General features: G+C 38.5%; 1 protein-coding gene across 1 annotated transcript in view; it reads right to left on the bottom strand.

Moving 5' to 3' along the window:
* Positions 1-1,605: 1,605 nt before the first annotated feature.
* LOC126176937 (grpE protein homolog, mitochondrial-like) overlaps positions 1,606-18,369 on the bottom strand; it is a 56,244-nt gene continuing 39,480 nt past the window's right edge. The window contains exons 5-6 of the mRNA XM_049924133.1: positions 15,644-15,727; positions 1,606-1,802 (exon numbers count right to left, since the gene is read on the bottom strand). Coding sequence (XP_049780090.1) covers positions 1,692-1,802; positions 15,644-15,727 — 195 coding nt within the window. The 3' untranslated portion in view covers positions 1,606-1,691. The remainder of the gene's footprint in view (positions 1,803-15,643; positions 15,728-18,369) is intronic.

Below are 18,369 nucleotides of genomic sequence, written 5' to 3'. Positions count from 1 at the left end.
GGAACCCACACTGATCTTCCTTGAGGTTGGTTTCTATCAGTTTTTCCATTCTTTTGTAAATAATTGGTGTTAGTATTTTCCAAACATAACTTATTTAACTGGTGGTTCAGTAGTATTCACACCTGCCAGCACCTGGATGCTTTGGACTTTGAATTATTAAGGTCTTTCGGAAGCCTGGCACTATTTCGGCTCTCTTATTTACCATTCACACCAGGTAAAATAATTTTGTCATGCTTGGTTCTCCAAGTACATAGATAATTCCGAGGGAATGTTACCTACTCCAAGAGTCTTGTTTTCATTTAGGTCTTTCAGTACTCTGTCAAATTATTCTTCCAGTATCTTACCTCCCATATCAACTTCACCTACTTCCTCTTCTTTTTCCATAATATTTTTCTCACAGTTGTTTCCCTTATAGATGTCTGAGCTCTTGATAGTCATACAGTTCCTTTTCTTTTCTCCATAGATATTCTCAATGTTCCTACTGGTTACATATATCTTGCCTGTCGTTATGCAAACTTTTACATCTTTGCAGTTTTCCTCTAGCCATTCCTGCTCAACTATTTTGCACTTTCTGTCAAATTCATAGTTTAGAAATCCATATTCCCTTTCATCTATCACCTGCTGCATTTTCATATTTTCCCCATCATCAATTAAATTCAATACCTTGTCATATCCCAGGATTTCCACCAGGCATTGTCTTTTTACCTCTGTGATCCTCTGCTGACTTCCACATTTCATCTTCGCCTTCTATTCTTCTCATTTCCCATGTTAGTCCAACATGGAGTTAAAAAAGCTCCCTCAACCTTTCCACAACTTCTGGTTCCTTCATTTCACCCAGGTCTTACCTCCTTCATTTCCTATCTTTTTGCAGTTTCTTTAGTTTAAATGGGTGGTTACCCCATTTTAACTTCCATTTGTACATTGCACGAGCACAATCCAGCTCTCATGGGGAGATTCATAAAAAAGGTTCATTGGACAGTGTCAGTATGTTTTCCTTAGATTTTTTTTGCTGCTTTATGGGATTGCTCACATTATGAACACCAATACACATACTATACTTAGCACTACTTTTCCATTTTCTTCCCAGCTTCCCTTCCTGTCACTGCCACATCATCTTAACTTACGATGGAGGAAGAAGCAGCTGGGGTTTTCGTATCATACGCACAGTTATGTAAATTTTCTTTTCTGTATTTTAATTGTTTGTGCACTGTGTTTCTAATACAAAGACATGATACAGCTCACCATTTGTTTAGATGGTAGTGCAAAAGGGATGCTTGAACTTACCTGTGTACAAGACCAGCAATGTGCTTTCATTGTGGACCTGGTTCATCTTTCTGAGTAAAAAACAAGCATTCTTAAGTGTTACACTGTGTGAAGAGGTCTTTTCTCAAGTGGTAGAACAACACCAAAAATTCACTTTGGAGAAGATCGTTGCTTCATATACAATTGTGTACAACTATCAATTAATCTGAAGTACAATGACATTGTAAACAAAACATGCAACAAAAATTATATTTCACTTGTATGTACACAACAGGATTTACAGGCACTAAATGCAGGTCATCGCATGTTTTTTACAATACAAAGTCAATGCCCACAACACTGAATAATAAAAAATAAAGGCTTAATGACATCCACACCTCTGAGTACAATCACCATACGTACACAGTCCTACAAAACAAGACACCACCTTATTTGGCTTTAGCCACACCTACCACTGCTGGTCGAATTACGCGTTCATGTAGCTTGTAACCAGTATTTGTGACAACAATCACAGTGCCTGGCTCTTTTCCTTCAACTTCCTGCAAATAATAAAAGGAGTTAAAACAGTAGCAGATGTAGTAGGTAATTGTAAGGTAGTGATCTCAAAGATATTAAAACATATTTCTTATAACTTGCATGGGCACCTTCAAAGCGACAAGTGACAAAAATCCTGTACGATCCTTCCAATACATATGCACCTATCAATTAATTGAAACGTTGATCGCCCATGGAAAAGCATAAATATGCACTGCAACCATCCACACTGTATCGAAGTAAAATGTGGTCTGTGGTAAACACTTACACGGAATGACGCATTTGAAATGTGTAGGTATAAAACTAAAAATCTGCAATACCAAGTGAAGAAAGGTTGCTCTTCAATTTCTGTGGCATGCTACAGCATATATGAGGGCAGGAAGCATAGAATATCTCAAGGTTGCAAGTACGCAGCAAATATATGGTGATTATATTAAACTTTCGCTACTAGAAAGGACCCCCATGAAAAACAAGTGATTGTAGGAAAATGAAACTTTGTGGAAACATTTGTAAAGCCATGTGGAAGATAAATGATGAAAAACCTTTGAAAGAAACATTTTAATTTCCACACGAGAGGGTAACAAATTAACTACATACCCTGTTTACATTCCAGGTTAACATACGTTGCTCAACGTGACATCCACCTGAATCTATGACAGCCTGGAAGTTTGTACGTATACCATTTCACAACTGTTCGTAGCACTTTTGAACAATTTAAGCAATTTGGGTGCAACTGGCTGTCAGTCTCTACTAGAAGCAATTCCCAAACCGCCAGTTAATTCAAGCTTCCAGGCGTTGTTCAACCCCGGTGTGGAAAGAGGACCTCTCCATGTATCTTTCATGCTTCGATACTCATGAAGAGCAGCAGCACTATTGCCATCGTTTTATCGAAATAGGTTCACAAGCCAAGTCCTGCTCCCCTTGTCCACACCCAGGTTGACTGACTACAACTATAATGCACACAGATTCTTGTGTTTCAACCCAAAGTCAGCGTACCAGTACCTGTGCCCAATGGCAAGTCGTTTCTTTAACACAATCTGATCATCATGGTAAATAGTTTACCTTGTACTATGGCTCAAGTAGTGATACTTTAATTGTAAAAAACCTGGATATCAGACTTAGCATGGATCAAGAGAGTCTGAAGAAGGCAACTGACAACAGAGCCCACAGTCCTTGACTGTGATGACCAGTGTATATTTTGATGCCTTCTGACCTTCAAGATATTTATAATGCCCAATCTCCTTTCCTTTCTTTGGCTCAAAAATGAGCTGCACAAATTTTCAAATAGTGTACCGTATTTACTCGAATCTAAGCCGCGCTTTTTTTCCAGTTTTTGTAATCCAAAAAACCACCTGCGGCTTAGGATCGAGTGCAACGTATGCAGAAGTTCTGAAAAATGTTGGTAGGTGCCACCACAACTAACTTCTGCCATCGAATATATGTAGCGCTACACAGGCATGCTTTGCAGGCACAAAGATAAATACTGGCGCAAAAACCTCTGCGCCAGTAAATAATTTAAAAAAAAAAAAAAAGGTGGAAGACTAGCATTTTTTCCTCCGCCCCGAGTTTCAACCACTGCATTTTCATACATTATTGATCGAAGTAAATACAAATTCCGTATAGTTCATCGTCGAAAGTTGCAGCATTTCAATGTACTATGAAAATCCGACTGGCAAGACTGTTAGGGATGTTTGTCAATATGGCCAACTCTACATTCTGAATTTATTCCTACCTGTGAGAAGAGATGGTTGCTAATAGGAACTTTTATGAATTGTGAATCACATGCAGTATTCTCTTCACCATAAGAATAATAAACATTTTGCCACGTATTCTTTTGTGTTTGCTGCTATCTCATTTAAATTTTGTCTGCCTAATAAACTACGAAACTAGAGTGAGACAACAGCAAACGCAAAAGAATATACATATCATGCCATGTTTATATCATATTATTCTTATGCGTAATAGTGATACAGTCATAAATTAAGCACGGCAATTGACTAGATTTTTAAATCTAAGATGACTAATTTCTGTGCATAATGTAATATACTAAAGAGGCGTCTGCAAAGATTTTCAAATGGAGAAAAATTTTCGCTTAACTCTCGTTCAGAACATCTTCTATCATATGCAGTCTATTATTTGGTTCTTGTTGACCATTATCAAAGAAAGCAGCAGTGTAAGTAACAACAAATAGCAGTCTCTTTCCATTGTTTCGCTAATGAGACGATTCCTCTCCCTCTCCCTCTCGCTAGCATGCACAAAAGCAAGCCATGCCGCGAGCGGCGGCGGCCGTAAACACTCATTATCAGAATGCGACAAACAATGCATGACACAGTACAGTAATGCATCTTCAGCTTAGAGTGACGCAAACACCTATAACAAAGAGAACGGCGCTTATCAGATTAAAAAAAAAATCAATTCAAACCAGACGAAGCACGTGAAAAAGGAAGTGTACCCATATAAATACGGACGGAGCGCCTGACACATAGCAATGGCTACCTGGTAAAGCTTAACTGCTAAGCTTATGTCTCGAACCAAACTACTGTAGCTGTATCATCATTCATTCGACCTAAATTGTGTCTCATATTACAATGGACCAACTTTGTTTCGATTTGGAGGTGCAGCCTAAAACTCTTCTCTCCCCTTGAATTTCGAGTCTCAAATTTCAGGTGCGGCTTAGATTCAGGAAATTTTTTTTTTCCTTGATTTCGAGTCTCATTTTTCAGGTGCGGCTTAGATTCGAGTAAATACGGTAACTCTTGCACTGACAGATTCACAGTGTTGCTTAAAAAACTGAATTAGAGTCAAAAATTGCTGTTTGTTCCCACTCTGCTGCCCTTATTGTTCTGGTATTTCAGCTATAGCACTAATTCAATAAAGATTTTTTTTACCATAACATCGTAGTCCTAGAGAATCACGGAAATTAAAACTTGTGTAAAATATTATTAACATATTAAAAATGTTACAGAATGGAATCTGTTGAAATGTCGAAAACCAGGGAGCCAAAAACAAGAAAACAGTGTCTTCTTTATTATTTAAAACACACCATTCAAGACAAATGTGACTGGTTGACTACTTGATAAAATGGTAATACTGGATTTTATTTAATTATTACAATTTTCATCACGTAGTAATTCAGTTATATAGCTTCAAAATTCATACCATGTCTATCATTTAAGAAGTTCAGACTGAAATTTACATCTCATCTCTTTCAATGGAAATATAATGCACTGGCATAAAAAGTGGCACACTGTTTCTTCCCACCAGAGTGAAATGTCATGGCAGATAAAAGAACACAAGCGGATAGATGGATGGATAGGGAGTCTGTCTGCCTTCCTTCTCAGTGACAAGAAGGTGGTGCTCTTCATCTGTATGAGCATTTGCACTGTCCACAGCTTGTTACAGCTGACTACACAACGAGACTTTTTTCTTCAAATTATCATTCGAAGAATACAGGATCACCTTATATTCAAAGGTTAAGCTTTTGTTGTTGCTGTGTTCAAAGTTTTGATGTCACACAGCAGCCTAATATACAGGTTACTTCTACAGTTACTCCTATCGAAGTCAGTAGGTGTCAAAAACGCATTTGCTAAGAATTTGTAAAAATGCAATATCTGGAAAGCACAAGGTCTATCAAAAACAGAAAAAATTGGTGTAGGCAACATGAAAGCTTGCAGACCTCTGAGCTAGAAGATAACAGAAAATGAAAAAATTTGCAATCTTGATTATCGGGGCGTTAAGTCACATCTTTGTTAGCAAGTTTTAACTAGACAGAAATAACACCATGGGGGAAGGCTGGATGCTCCAAGAGGAGCTTAAAGTCACAAACCAATTCAGCAATTACAAAAACTAACATAAAAAGAAGAGGCATGCCTGAGATGCTACTGATTGGGTTTTTGTGCAACCAGTCAGAGTGCTAGACTATATGCTACCTCACTTCCCCAAAGTCTTGCTATTATTCTGCTGCACATTTTTGAGAAGTAACACTCTTGTATCAACATATGTAATACCATCTGCAATTACAAAATAAGAAAAATTTCAGGAATACACTTGGGTTATTGGTTGCTCTGTCTGTCAGATCTTAGATCCCTTACCTGGGAGGCCACTGCTGTCAGAACCACAGCTGCCACCCTGCTGCATGAAACTCAAGATCTACAAACTCAGTGCAGCTCACATGTTCTAGGCTAGACAGGCAATTCCCCGTAATCAAGCCAAGAATGGACCTATAGCATTATTGGAAGAGATGAAAAAAGGAAGATTAGCAGTTAACATCCCTTTGACAGTGCAGTCTATATCTGCAGATGCATCTACATCTACATACATACTCTGCAAGCCACCATACAGTGTGAGGCAGAGGATATTCCTTACCACTACTAGTCATTTCCTTTTCTGTTCCACTCACAAATAGAGCAACAGAAAAATGACTGACTGTACACCTCAGTATGAGCCCTAATCTCTCTAATTTTATCTCCACAGATCTTATGTGAAATGTACACTGGCAGTAGGAGAATCGTTCTGCAGCAAGGCCTTCAATACCGGTTCTTTAAATTTTCTCAATAGTACACCTCAAAAAGAACGTTGCCTTCCTCCAGTGATCCCAATTTGAGTTCACAAAGCATCTCTGTAATACTTGCATATTGTTCAAACCTACCAGTAACAGATCTAGCAGCCTGAACTGCTTCAGTATCTTTCTTTACTCCAAGCTGGTGCGGATACCAAACACTAACAGTACTCAACAATGGGTTGCACTAGTGCCCTATATGTGATCTCCTTTACAGACGAACCACACTTTCCTAAAATTCTCCCAATAAACCGAGTTGACCATTCGCCTTACCTACTACATCATGCTCATTCCATTACATACTGCTTTGCAGCGTTTTGCCTAGACACTTATTCAACATGACTGTGTCAAGTAGCACACTACTAATGCTGTACTCTAATATTTTGAGTTCATTTTCCTAGTCATCTGCATTAACTTAAATTTTTCTGCATTTACAGCTAGCTGCCATTCATCACACCATCTAGAAATTTTGTCTATGTCACACTGTATCCCCATACAGTCACTCAACAATGACACCTTCCCATACTCCACAGCATCAGCAGCAAATAGCTGTAGACTGCTGCTTACCCTGTCCACCAGATCACTTATGTACATAGAAAATAACAGCAGTCCTATCACGCCTCCTTGGAGTACTCCTGACAATACCCTCATCTCGGATGTTAGTTTGGGCAACCGGTATGCAATGGATTGTCTTTCATTGTCTTTTACAGAATGCTCACAGTTTCAGTGAGTTACAAAAGGGATTCTTAAGCGAGTGCTACTGGTGCAGAAAACGCAAGTCACACAACAGGTGTGGCTAAATAATACTACACAAAAATTGAGAAGGAAGAGAGATATTCATACAATTCAAAAGTTTGCAATGGCACAGGACTCTTCTAATGACTGAATGGCAAAAATATGCACTCTCCTTCAAAGTACATAAAACCTCACCAGTAACAGTTATTGTATGCATTCCTATATTTGTTAAATATTTAAAAACCACGTTAAAGCAGACAAATTAAGCTAAAAGCAAAGCCTTGAAACAGCAGGAGGCTTCAGTGAAAAACTGCACCACCAAAATTTTATATCACATACTGGAACACTTAACAAATCTATATACACCAAAAGGGAAATTGGGAAAGTACTCATGTACAGCAACAGACTCTACTACACTAAAAAGGTGTCTTCTGTCCATGTCAAATCATAACAGCACATTGGAACTAATGTTTTGCATTGCGTTTAAAAAGTGTATACTAGGATGGCTCTTAGTTTTCAAATTTCTGAAAGTTTAGCTCACACCCCCCTATTTTGTTCCAATCAACAAAAAAACTAAATGTGCAAAATTTTAGCTCAGACAACAGTTTCGAATTTTGCTGTGCGAATTTTGTTATGCAGTTGTTTCTCCTCCTCCTCCTACTACTACTACTACTACTACTACTACTACTACTACTACTCTTCACCATATTTTACAGACTATAAGACATTTTTTTTCTTCGAAAAATTTACTACAAAATTTAGGTGTGCCTTCTACTCGAAATTAATACAAAAATGTCCAGTGTTTTAGTTAAAATTCCCACTAATCTTAAAAATGGCCACATACTCAATGCCACGGGAAACCTATCTCTAGTTGACAACATTGGATTCCACTCCGGAAGCAGTGCACCGATACGACAAACTTAAGTTGCGGGGATTCACAATATTGCTGACACTGTCTCCTTCCCGTCCCTCCGTCACAAACCCAGGACACAGCCTGGCCTATGATCATCACTGCAGCCTACAGTGCCAGTTAATTTTAATTTAAAGTGATGTGTGTTATTAGTAACAATACAATATTTTTGTTAGTAGCTAGTTTCAAAATGGAAAAAATAAAAGGTATCCATATTATGCAGGCCATAAATTTAAAGTAATAGCATACGCAGCACAACATGGAACAGAGCAGCTGAGTGGCATTTTGGCCCTCCACCAACACAAAAAAAACATTTGCAATTGGTGGGCTAGTAAAGAAATGAAAAAATGACGAAGACTAAATGTGCAAATAGAGGACTAATTGTAAAATGGCCAAATCTAGAAGATAACATATTGAAATGGATTCATGGACATTGTCAAAATGGCACTGGAATTAATACAAAAATGATTCCAATACGCACTCGTAAGCTAGCGCTGCAGTGGAACTTAACAGACTTTAAGGGTGAAGGTGGTTGCTGCTACAGGTTTATGAAGTATTGTGGACTCAGCATGCAAACCAAAACATCTCAGAAAACAATGCAAGAGTGTGAACAAAAAATATTATCTTTCCATCACTTTATTATTTAACATCAAAAGAAAACCAAGTTGGAACTGAGCCAAATAGCGAATATGGTCAAATTTTCCCTGACATTTGATGTGCCGAGTAACACAACTTTTGCCATGGAAAATGCTAAAACTGTAACTATAGGAACACATGGACACGAAAAAATACACTACACTTTCGTCCTTTTCCACTGTGCTGATGATGCTAAACTTAATCCAATGATCATTTCTAAGTGCAAAACAATGACAAAACCTGAAATGCCACAAGGTAGTGTTGTCCACATACGTGACAAGGGTTGGATGTATAAGGCTCTTATGAAATTATCAATTAACAAAGGGGAGAGAAGGAAAGATGCTTCATTGAAGAAGAGTTGTTTTCTTGTGCTGGATCAGTTTAGTAGTCATTCGAAAAATTCTGTGAAAGAGAAACAGACTGGGAAATACAGTGCTTGCTGTTATTCTGGGAGGACTTACTTCACAACTGCAACCTCTTTATGTCTTAATAAGTAAACCATTTAAAATGTGTATGAGAGAAAAAGGAACAAATGGCTGATGGATGAAACCCAAGATGAATTCACACCGAAGAGAGCTTTAAAACTACCTACAATCAAACAGTTGTGGTCTAGAATGAGAGAAGACAGTAATGTTAAATCTTCCAAGAAGCGCAGCATAAGTAATGCTCTCGATAGCAGTGAAGACCATGTTATATATGAAGAGAATAACAATGATGATGAAGAATCTTTAAAATGCTTAAAAATTGAGGTTCATCTCATAACCCATAAAATATGGTATATAATAAATATCAATTTTATTTATAGCAAAACATTAGTAATGTAAATACAGTTGGTTGTAGCAGCCAGGTGCATATAAAAGTAACCCCTTTCTTTTATGGATTTGGAGAGTGCTGTAGCCAAGCAGTGAACACTTAAAACCAAACAAAAAGACTACTTTGGTACAGTCAGCAAGTTTCACGGCAATACTTGCTGTGATCATCTGCTTTGTTATTGTCTGTGTTTCCTGTATTGTTATGTAAGGTGAGTAAGAAATATTTCATACTAAAATAAATATTTTGATAGTTAATTGCTACAGTATTAACAAAATGTTATATTCCAACATTCAGAAGGATATTTTTGTGAACAGTTTGGGTTATGTGATTTCGTATTCAACTACATTTAATGTAATGGCACCAACATGGGGACAGCAGTCAGTTGCTTCTCATGGAAGAGTAGGCATATTTTTGGACTTTATTTATCTAGTTTCATCAAATCTAAAGTTCAAGAAGAAGCTTTTTGAGAAATAAAGTGAAGAAAAGAAGCACACTGACTTTAAATTATTGCTTCAGAACAGTTGTACCGCTGGTTACAACTGACTTTCCTGGCTTATTCTGCCTACTCAAAAATGCCATCGACCGCCTGATGTTCTTCACTATGGATGTTACGGAAAGACTTCAATGTGTGTCTTCCTAGTTCTATTTCCAACCAAACTACAGCAAGTTTTTGTTCTACAATGAAACAGTTGTAAATCTTACAAAGAGCCAAAGGGCCATACTGGCAATTCACAAAGTTTCCATTTTTTGGCAGAAAGCACGAAATCCTACTAGAAGAACAGACCACTGCACTGAAAAGTTAATCTATATGATGAAATGGAAAGTTCGAAATAAAAATTTGATTACAACTTCAGGCAAAGAAGAATAAGAAAAAGGAAAATTAAGGGGAGTGAGACAACTTTGTGCAAAACCTCAACGATCTCTTTGCTGTAGCTCATTTTGATCATTACGGACAGATGGCAATAAAGAGGATAAGAAATTTTTAACACTTCAGTGTCGAAAAGAGTGACCTAGCAACATGGTTTGTGTTGAGTGTAAACTAAAATGCAATAATGAAAAAACACAGAGGTGAAGTGTGTTACAAAAGTGCAATTCAAAAACTTGAGGAGATGGTGGCTGTGAATGATGTTGCAGAAGATGGTGTCAAATCCATTCAGGACTACAATAACATTCTCACAAAAGGCAAAACACAGAAACAGTGTTCTACTGACTGTTGCTGGAAACTGTAAAAAACACCTAGCTGCTACTAAATCTTCTCTTAACAACAACGTACAGCATGTTGGCCCAAGGTGCCAGAGTTTGCGGTCAGAGTGAGGTGTGCTTGCTTGTGTGAATGAATGAATGGCGTGTGTTTCTCTTCCTCATTCTGATGAAGGCTGTGACCAAAAGCTTATGTGTAAGTGTCTTAATTGTGCCTGCTGCAACTTAAATTGTCCTTTTTATGCTACGTAGCAATCTGTCTTTTTCTACATTGTTGATATTCCAAGCTGGAGTTTCCAATGTTTAAATCTTCTCCTAGGAAAAATAATGTTCAGGGCTTATTCAATCAAATTATATTTTGATTCTACAGAAATAAATGTTGTTAGACAATTATTGTAAGACACAATGTGTGCATTATCAAAAAACTTGATATTTCTTAAATATTTGCTGTTGCTTTTGGAATTCCTCACATGAACATTTTAGCAATATGAGTAAAACTGATTTTAAACAATTTCTGGGTTTGTCTGGATGTGTGACACATTACTCTCACAAATGACAAGAAAACAGTGGAGGTGAAGAATACAGTGCACATTAATGGAAACAGGTGTTGTGGATGCTATGTTCCAACTTCAAGGCATTTGAGGGTCACCTAAAATTTGTTGTGATGAGATGAAAATTTTTACAGGTTTTTTTTTACCAATTTGAACAAAAGTGGGGGGGGGGGGGGGGGGAAGCAAAATTCTAACTTTCAGAAAATTAAATATAGCTAAAGGCCACCCTAGTGTACACCCTCAAAACACAGAAGCCTCTGCCTCTCATGGACATGAAATTCAACGTGGTAAAACCAACCCCCCCCCCCCCCTCCTCTGTGACATATGTTATTAGGCACGGATCAATAATATTGTCTTAACTCATGACCAAACACACCTCCTCCTGTAGGTTTAACTAAGTGAACTTCCTCTTCAAGTCCTACCTTTGGTAAACATGTCCTATCAAAATTCTCCCTCAACCTTTAACATCCCAAAGCAACTAAGCATCAAACACTCTCCGACATTCCCACAAATACCGGAACAGCTCATTTGTGATATAGGTGGTCCTGTTTTCTCTTAAGGACTGCCTTCAATTTGTATTGGATGAAAGCTGTGTACTGAACCATTTTAATAATTAGAGCTTAATACAATGATGCCCAAAACATTAGACCACCTGCTGAACATTGTATTGGTCCACTTTAGGGACACAATACAGTAGCTATTCTGCATAGCATGCATTCCACAACTCCTTGGTAGTTTTTCGAAGGTATGTGGTACTAGATGTCTATGCACAGGTCACGCAATTCCCATAAATTGCGGGCCAGTGGTTTTGGGCACAGAGTTAAATAATAATTGAAGATGTCATTAGGTCAACACACTGTCATCAGATCACCACCTCTTCTGCTTTACAGAATGGGAAAGCCTCCAATCTCCACATTCTGTGGTGAGGCATGGACAGCAAACACATCATTGCCTGCTCACATGGTTCCACAGTCTTTCAACACATGCTCATGACAGTGGCAAGAGAACACCCAACCAACTCCTTTGCTTTCAAGACCCTTGTTCTCATGCGCTGGGCCATGATCTGCCATTTGTCAAAGTCACTGACGTCAGCACATTTCCCATTCGTGACCCATATAATCACTAGAATGATTACCCAATCCTTTCTGTTCTGCTTACATATTTTCTGTGGTGTCTCCGAAAAGCAAAGTGCCAAAGCAAGCACTGAGTAAGTTGGCACCATCTTTTAATAGGCCAGGTGGGTGATCAATGTATGAAGCTCAACTCAACAGGAAAGTTATTGTTGAATGCACTCCGAGTGAGAGACTCGCAAATTGTCTTTATCAAGGGATACGTTAATGTTCAGAGATAGTTTTAAATTCTCATGCCATTCTTGTTGAAATAGATTGTACAAAGTTAAGTACTTCATCTTATCTATGTCATAATAAAATGTTGTTGTATCCAGTTGGTCTCCACCTGGAGCAAGCCAAAGAACCTGCTGTTGTATTGACGAGTTTATCTTTGTTCAATACAACAAACAGTGACAACGCTGGTCGTTATATAAACTCGTCTGTTTGCAAAAGGTTGGTGTGTGCAGGTTCACACATGCCTTAGCTGCCTGGGGCTAGCCTCATCTCTAATCCTATTTTTTTCTGTGTGTTATATCAAGTGTTTACATAGTTAAATGTCCCTTAATGAAGTTATTCAGTTTCAGGTGCAGCAGACTGAATGCCTGCTGCTGAATGTACAACAAATGACTGCCCTCCTCTCCCTATGAGCAGCACTGCCATCAGTTGCTGCACCTAAGTTTCATGCAGACAGTAGAAGAAGAGAATAGTTATGACAACCTTGTTCAGTTGCTGACCGAACATTATGAGAGTCAGGTGCAAGGTTTATATTTTTTCAACTCAAGAAGCAGCTGGCACAGACTTCAAACAGTAGATTGCTGAACTTGAAGGCTAACAAGACAGCATATGTTTAAGAGTTCTTATGGACTAAGTGACAGTAATGTCATCTTCAAACCATGCAGAATATGTCATATGCATGTATTCACACTGTTATTCTCAACTTGTTGGATCCTGATCTGAAAACAGTTTTGTCTTGTGGAATCTCAAACTATTGTGGACACAACTGCCATTGATTTTAAGGCTCTGTGTATTTTTGTTGTTCAAAGTACACATGACACTCAGTCTAAGGTTAATGCTAGAGTTAAAGTAAATAAAAATAGGACTCAGCAAACAGTAAATGTACAGGTAAACACTTGCAGTCCCTTGGTACACAACGTGTACTACTTCATACTGTTAAGAAGTCTTGTCCTCAGGGTTTTCTGAATCATGACTGAAAAATTTGTTCTTGTCATGATGCAAAATGTTTCCAGTGTGGAAAGAAAGGTCACATTCAAAGAGTGTGTTTATAAGGCAACCCAGGCCTGAGCAATGTTGGATGCTGTGCAGGCACATGGATGCAGCACAGCTAGCAATAAGTGCATTTTGTAACAGCAAGGCCATTAAACCAACACAAGCAACAGATTGCACTTCCACATCACTTAACTCTTCTGCAGCAGTATGCACACAGGAGAGACTTTTTGTTCAAGTTGTTGTTGTTGTGGTCTTCAGTCCTGAGACTGGTTTGATGCAGCTCTCCATGCTAATCTATCCTGTGCAAGCTCCTTCACCTCCCAGTACCTACTGCAACTGATACAATCTGAAACAAGACGTGTCTGACCAGGCAACATGTATCCAGTCACCAACAGTCCAATGCCGGTGTGCTGTGCAGTCATCAAGGGCACATGAGTGGGCCTTCAACTCTGAAAGCCCAAACTGATTATGTTTCATTGAATGGTCTGTATGCTGTCACTTGATGTCCCAGCATTGAAATCTGCGCAGTTTTCCAGAGGGTTGCACTTCTGACACATTGAACGATCCTCTTCAGTCATCATTGGTCCCGTTGTTGCAGCATCTTTTTCCGGCCACAGCGATGTCAGAGATTTTATGTTTTAACGGGTTCCTGATATTCATGGTACACTCATGAAATGGGGAAAATCCACACTTAATCGCTACCTCAGAGATGCTGTGTCCTACTGCTCATGCGCAGACTGTAACACCACGTTGAGACTCACTCAAATCTTGACAACTTGCCATTGTAGCAGCAGTATCCGATCTAACAATTGCACTACATGCTTGCTGTCTTATAAAGGCATTGCCAACCACAGTGCTGTATTCTGCCTGTTTACATATCTTTATTTGAATATGCATGCCTATACCACTTCCTTTGGTGCTTCAATCTATATAACCTATTCTAATTTTCCCCCCTAGCCATTTTCTCCAGAACTGACTCACTCTGCGCACCTAGCACCTAATCTCCTCTCCCCCCCCCCAATTACATTTGACTTGTATTACTGCCATATTTTTCTTCTACGTCCACCTGCTCCTCCTTTCTATCATCTCCAAACAGTTCTTACACATGTATTAACTTTGACTTCACACACTCTCCAATACAAAAAAGTATGTTTTAATCTATAGTCCCAGTTTATTTATTTTGCCTACTGGCAACCAGTTTTGTACACAGTATCATCCTCAGGCCAACCCCTGGCTTGCAGTCATCACTCCTGCACCACAAGTAGTTGTGTCAAATACCTACACATCTATCTGGGACGCATGAGTGATGACTGCGTAAAGGGGATGGCTGTGAAGATGGTACTGTATATCAAAATTGCTACTCTGTACTGAACATAAATAAATTGTGACTACAGACAATTTTTCAGTTGTCTATTGGTCACTGTTCCACCATCAGTACATCAGGAGTATGTGATATGTCCTGATATTTTCCCATTATCTTTGGCTGCCTTTTTCTGCATACTGCCTAGGTTCTGAGTGACCTCCATATGTCGAAGCTTATTGGTGTGGAGGTCTGGCAGCACGAATCACTGTGTTTACCAGTCAGCTGCACATATTTTTGGTATGTACCACCCACTCCTCACTTATTGCACATTATGCATACTTTAGAACTCTCTGATCACAGCACTTATGTAACTTTAACCATAGTACGATTCTGCATTCCTACAATCAAATTTTATCATTTATGACAGCACTTGTATTTTATTTCTTTGCTGTACAACACACTGAAGTCTCACTGAAAAAAGTACTCTTTGTTAGCGATATTACTCTACCATAAGTCCAATGTTCGCATTATTAACCCTATTTTGCCAAAAACAAACTTTTGAGACCATGTCACCCAATTTTCATATTGAAAAATGTTACACTTTCCACTTTTAAGATGTTCCAGCAGTTGGTACAGTTGGATTCAGGCTGTTCCCAGATCCTTGACTGGTAGAGCTAAAGCATCAATAGCCTTTTCCCCCTTATTGTCAATTTTTCCTATTGCCCGTAAGAATTAAAGCAGTATAACAGAACTGACACAAACCATTACATCATACTAACACAGATAAGTAAGTACAACACTTACCTGTTCAAACAAGGCTTCATGCAGATTTGGATCAAATTTCTCATTTAGTGGATTTATTGGTTCCAGGCCATGTCTCTTAAAAACCTAGAATTATGAAAGATTTATAATGCAAAGAACATGCCACAACAGAATTGAAACCAAATAAAGATAAAAAAGAAATCTATAGTTAAGAGGTAGTATCTCAGATTCACAGTTATATGCAGTAAAGCAAATATGTTATTAGCTTTTGTAAAATGAGATTAATTCATTTGGAATAGAGAGAGGTACCAATGAACGTGTTTTTTCTTTTTTTTTTTTTTTTTTTTTAAGGAAGAATCGTAGAGCCCACACTTGAGCCAGGTACTAGAGAAATGACAAAATTGAATAGAAATGAAATTTAACACAAGCAGAAATAGCAGAGCCCATCAAGTGTGGCAGAAACAAGTGATAAAGGTAACAGAGTTGGTGAGGAACTAGATAGAAGCAAATTTCTGGATCTTTGGAAGCACTCAGAGCACATGTCCAACTGCAACAGTCATGTGGCTGGCACCCTATGTATCTGCCATTATTTTGCAATAGGGTATCGTGTTCTGCAAGACAGATCACAGTATTTGTTTTACCACGTACACTATCTGACCAAAAGTATCCAACCCATCCCTATGCAAGACAAAACTGACCACCAGATGTCAGGCAGACCTGCCATCATATATGAAGGCGGAGACGTACGGGTTGTCAGCAAAGAAGCAGGAACAGTAGAAAGGGTCAGTCAGAACTAAGTGATTGCAAATATGAACTAGTCATTGGATGTGATAAATCCATCATAAGCATTTCAAACCTTCTGAAGGTACCAAAATTGACTGTTGGTGATGTGTGTGGAGAAGAAATGCAAAGTAATAACCACAGCTAAACCGAGACCCAGCAGATTTCATATACTAGCAAAAGGGACTGTCAAGCACACCAGAGGATGGTTGTAAAAAAATCTCATGAAATCAGGACGACTCACAAGTTCGTAAGTGCTACCAGCAGTCCAGCTGGCACAGGAAATTTGCACAAGGAGTTCAAATGAATGGAAAACAATGGTCGATTAGCTCCTCATAAGCCACACATTTTTGTAGCCATGCTAAGCAAAGCTCAATGCGATGGATGACAGGAAATGAGTGATTTGGAATGACGAATCATCCTATACCCTGTGGCGACCTGATAGAAGTGTTTGGGTTTGGCAAACGCCTGTTGAATGTTACCTGCTGTAATGTGTAGTGCCAACAGTGAAGGAAATAGGTGGTGACATTACTGTATAGGGATGTTTTTTGTGATTTCGATGTGATTCCCTTGCTATGCTAAGAAAACGTTAAATGCCAAAGGATACGAACACATTTTATAGAACTGTGTACTGCATATAGTAGAGGACCAGACAGGAGATGATGATTAATTGTATCAGCACAATTATCCACCCTGACATAATGCAGCATTTGTGGGACAATGCTTCGTGGGCAATAATGTTCTTTAAATGGACTGGCCTGCCCAGTCCTGACTCAAACATGATGGAACACCTTTGGGATGAGTTAGAATCTCGACTTAGCTACAAACCCCAGCGTCTGACATAGCTACCTTCTACAGCTGGTTCTTGAGGAGTGATAGGCTGCCATTCCTTCATAGACATTCAGACACCCCATTGAAAGCACCTCAAATAGAGTTCAAGTCGCTACAAATGCAGAGGGTGAATACACCTCATATTACTGTCCATTAATAGGTGGCCAGGTATTTTTTATCAGATAGTGTAAGTAATATGGATTTTTCCGCCTGGTAATAGTGCACTCCGATTTATCAAACAAGAACTTTCTCTGCAAAATGGTGGTCATTTCTAACAGCCACCTAACTTCAACATAATGCTTAAAATTCTTCTTCAAATAACCACCTACCTCTTTTCTGCTACAGTGCAACACCTTTTTATATTCTTTTCAGGGGACTAATATAGAATTAAAGTTTTTTAAATAATTTCTGTCTATTTTTTTTCCAAATGGCTTTCTACGCCGTAACAACATTTGAAAGTGTTGATGACTATATAAAAAATGAGCAGAAGACTGAAAGAAATGTGAGACCTGGGTGTACTTACTATATCGTACACTAATAAAAGTTTTTTAAAAAAAATATGTGAAATACAGAACAGCGATTGGCAAGTGGTGATTTTAGCTGGTTACATAACATAGCAGACCCAATGGCAGGAATATGTTCCAGTAATGTTATCAAGATGTTGACTGTACATACATATGTAGATACACAATGGCATTACACATGTAAGTCTGTAGGACTTAATTTAATGTGGAATGTACAGTGAAAATTTAACTGGGCTGTCAGGTTCCATCGTAAGACCTCAGAAATTAAGAAGTATTTCTAAAAAAGTGCCGAATGTGTGCAACAGTTATGACTGTATCTAAATTATTTGGGCTTTGCTCTGAGCTCCCTACCTAACCATCATTCTAGAAATAGTTAAAATTTAAAAACAAAAAGACACACCATATGCCATACACCATGTTATAATGTTGTTGTTGTTGTTGTCTTCAGTCCTGAGACTGGTTTGATGCAGCTCTCCATGCTACTCTATCCTGTGCAAGCTTCATCATCTCCCAGTACCTACTGCAACCTACATCCTTCTGAATCTGCTTGGTGTATTCATCTCTTGGTCTCCCTCTACAATTTTTACCCTCCACGCTGCCCTCCAATGCTAAATTTGTGATCCCTTGATGCCT

This window comes from Schistocerca cancellata, chromosome 3, assembly GCF_023864275.1.
Source record: "Schistocerca cancellata isolate TAMUIC-IGC-003103 chromosome 3, iqSchCanc2.1, whole genome shotgun sequence".
NCBI lineage: Eukaryota > Metazoa > Arthropoda > Insecta > Orthoptera > Acrididae > Schistocerca > Schistocerca cancellata.
The sequence above is the reverse complement of the archived record's forward strand: the minus strand, read 5'-3'. Positions and strand labels throughout refer to the sequence as shown.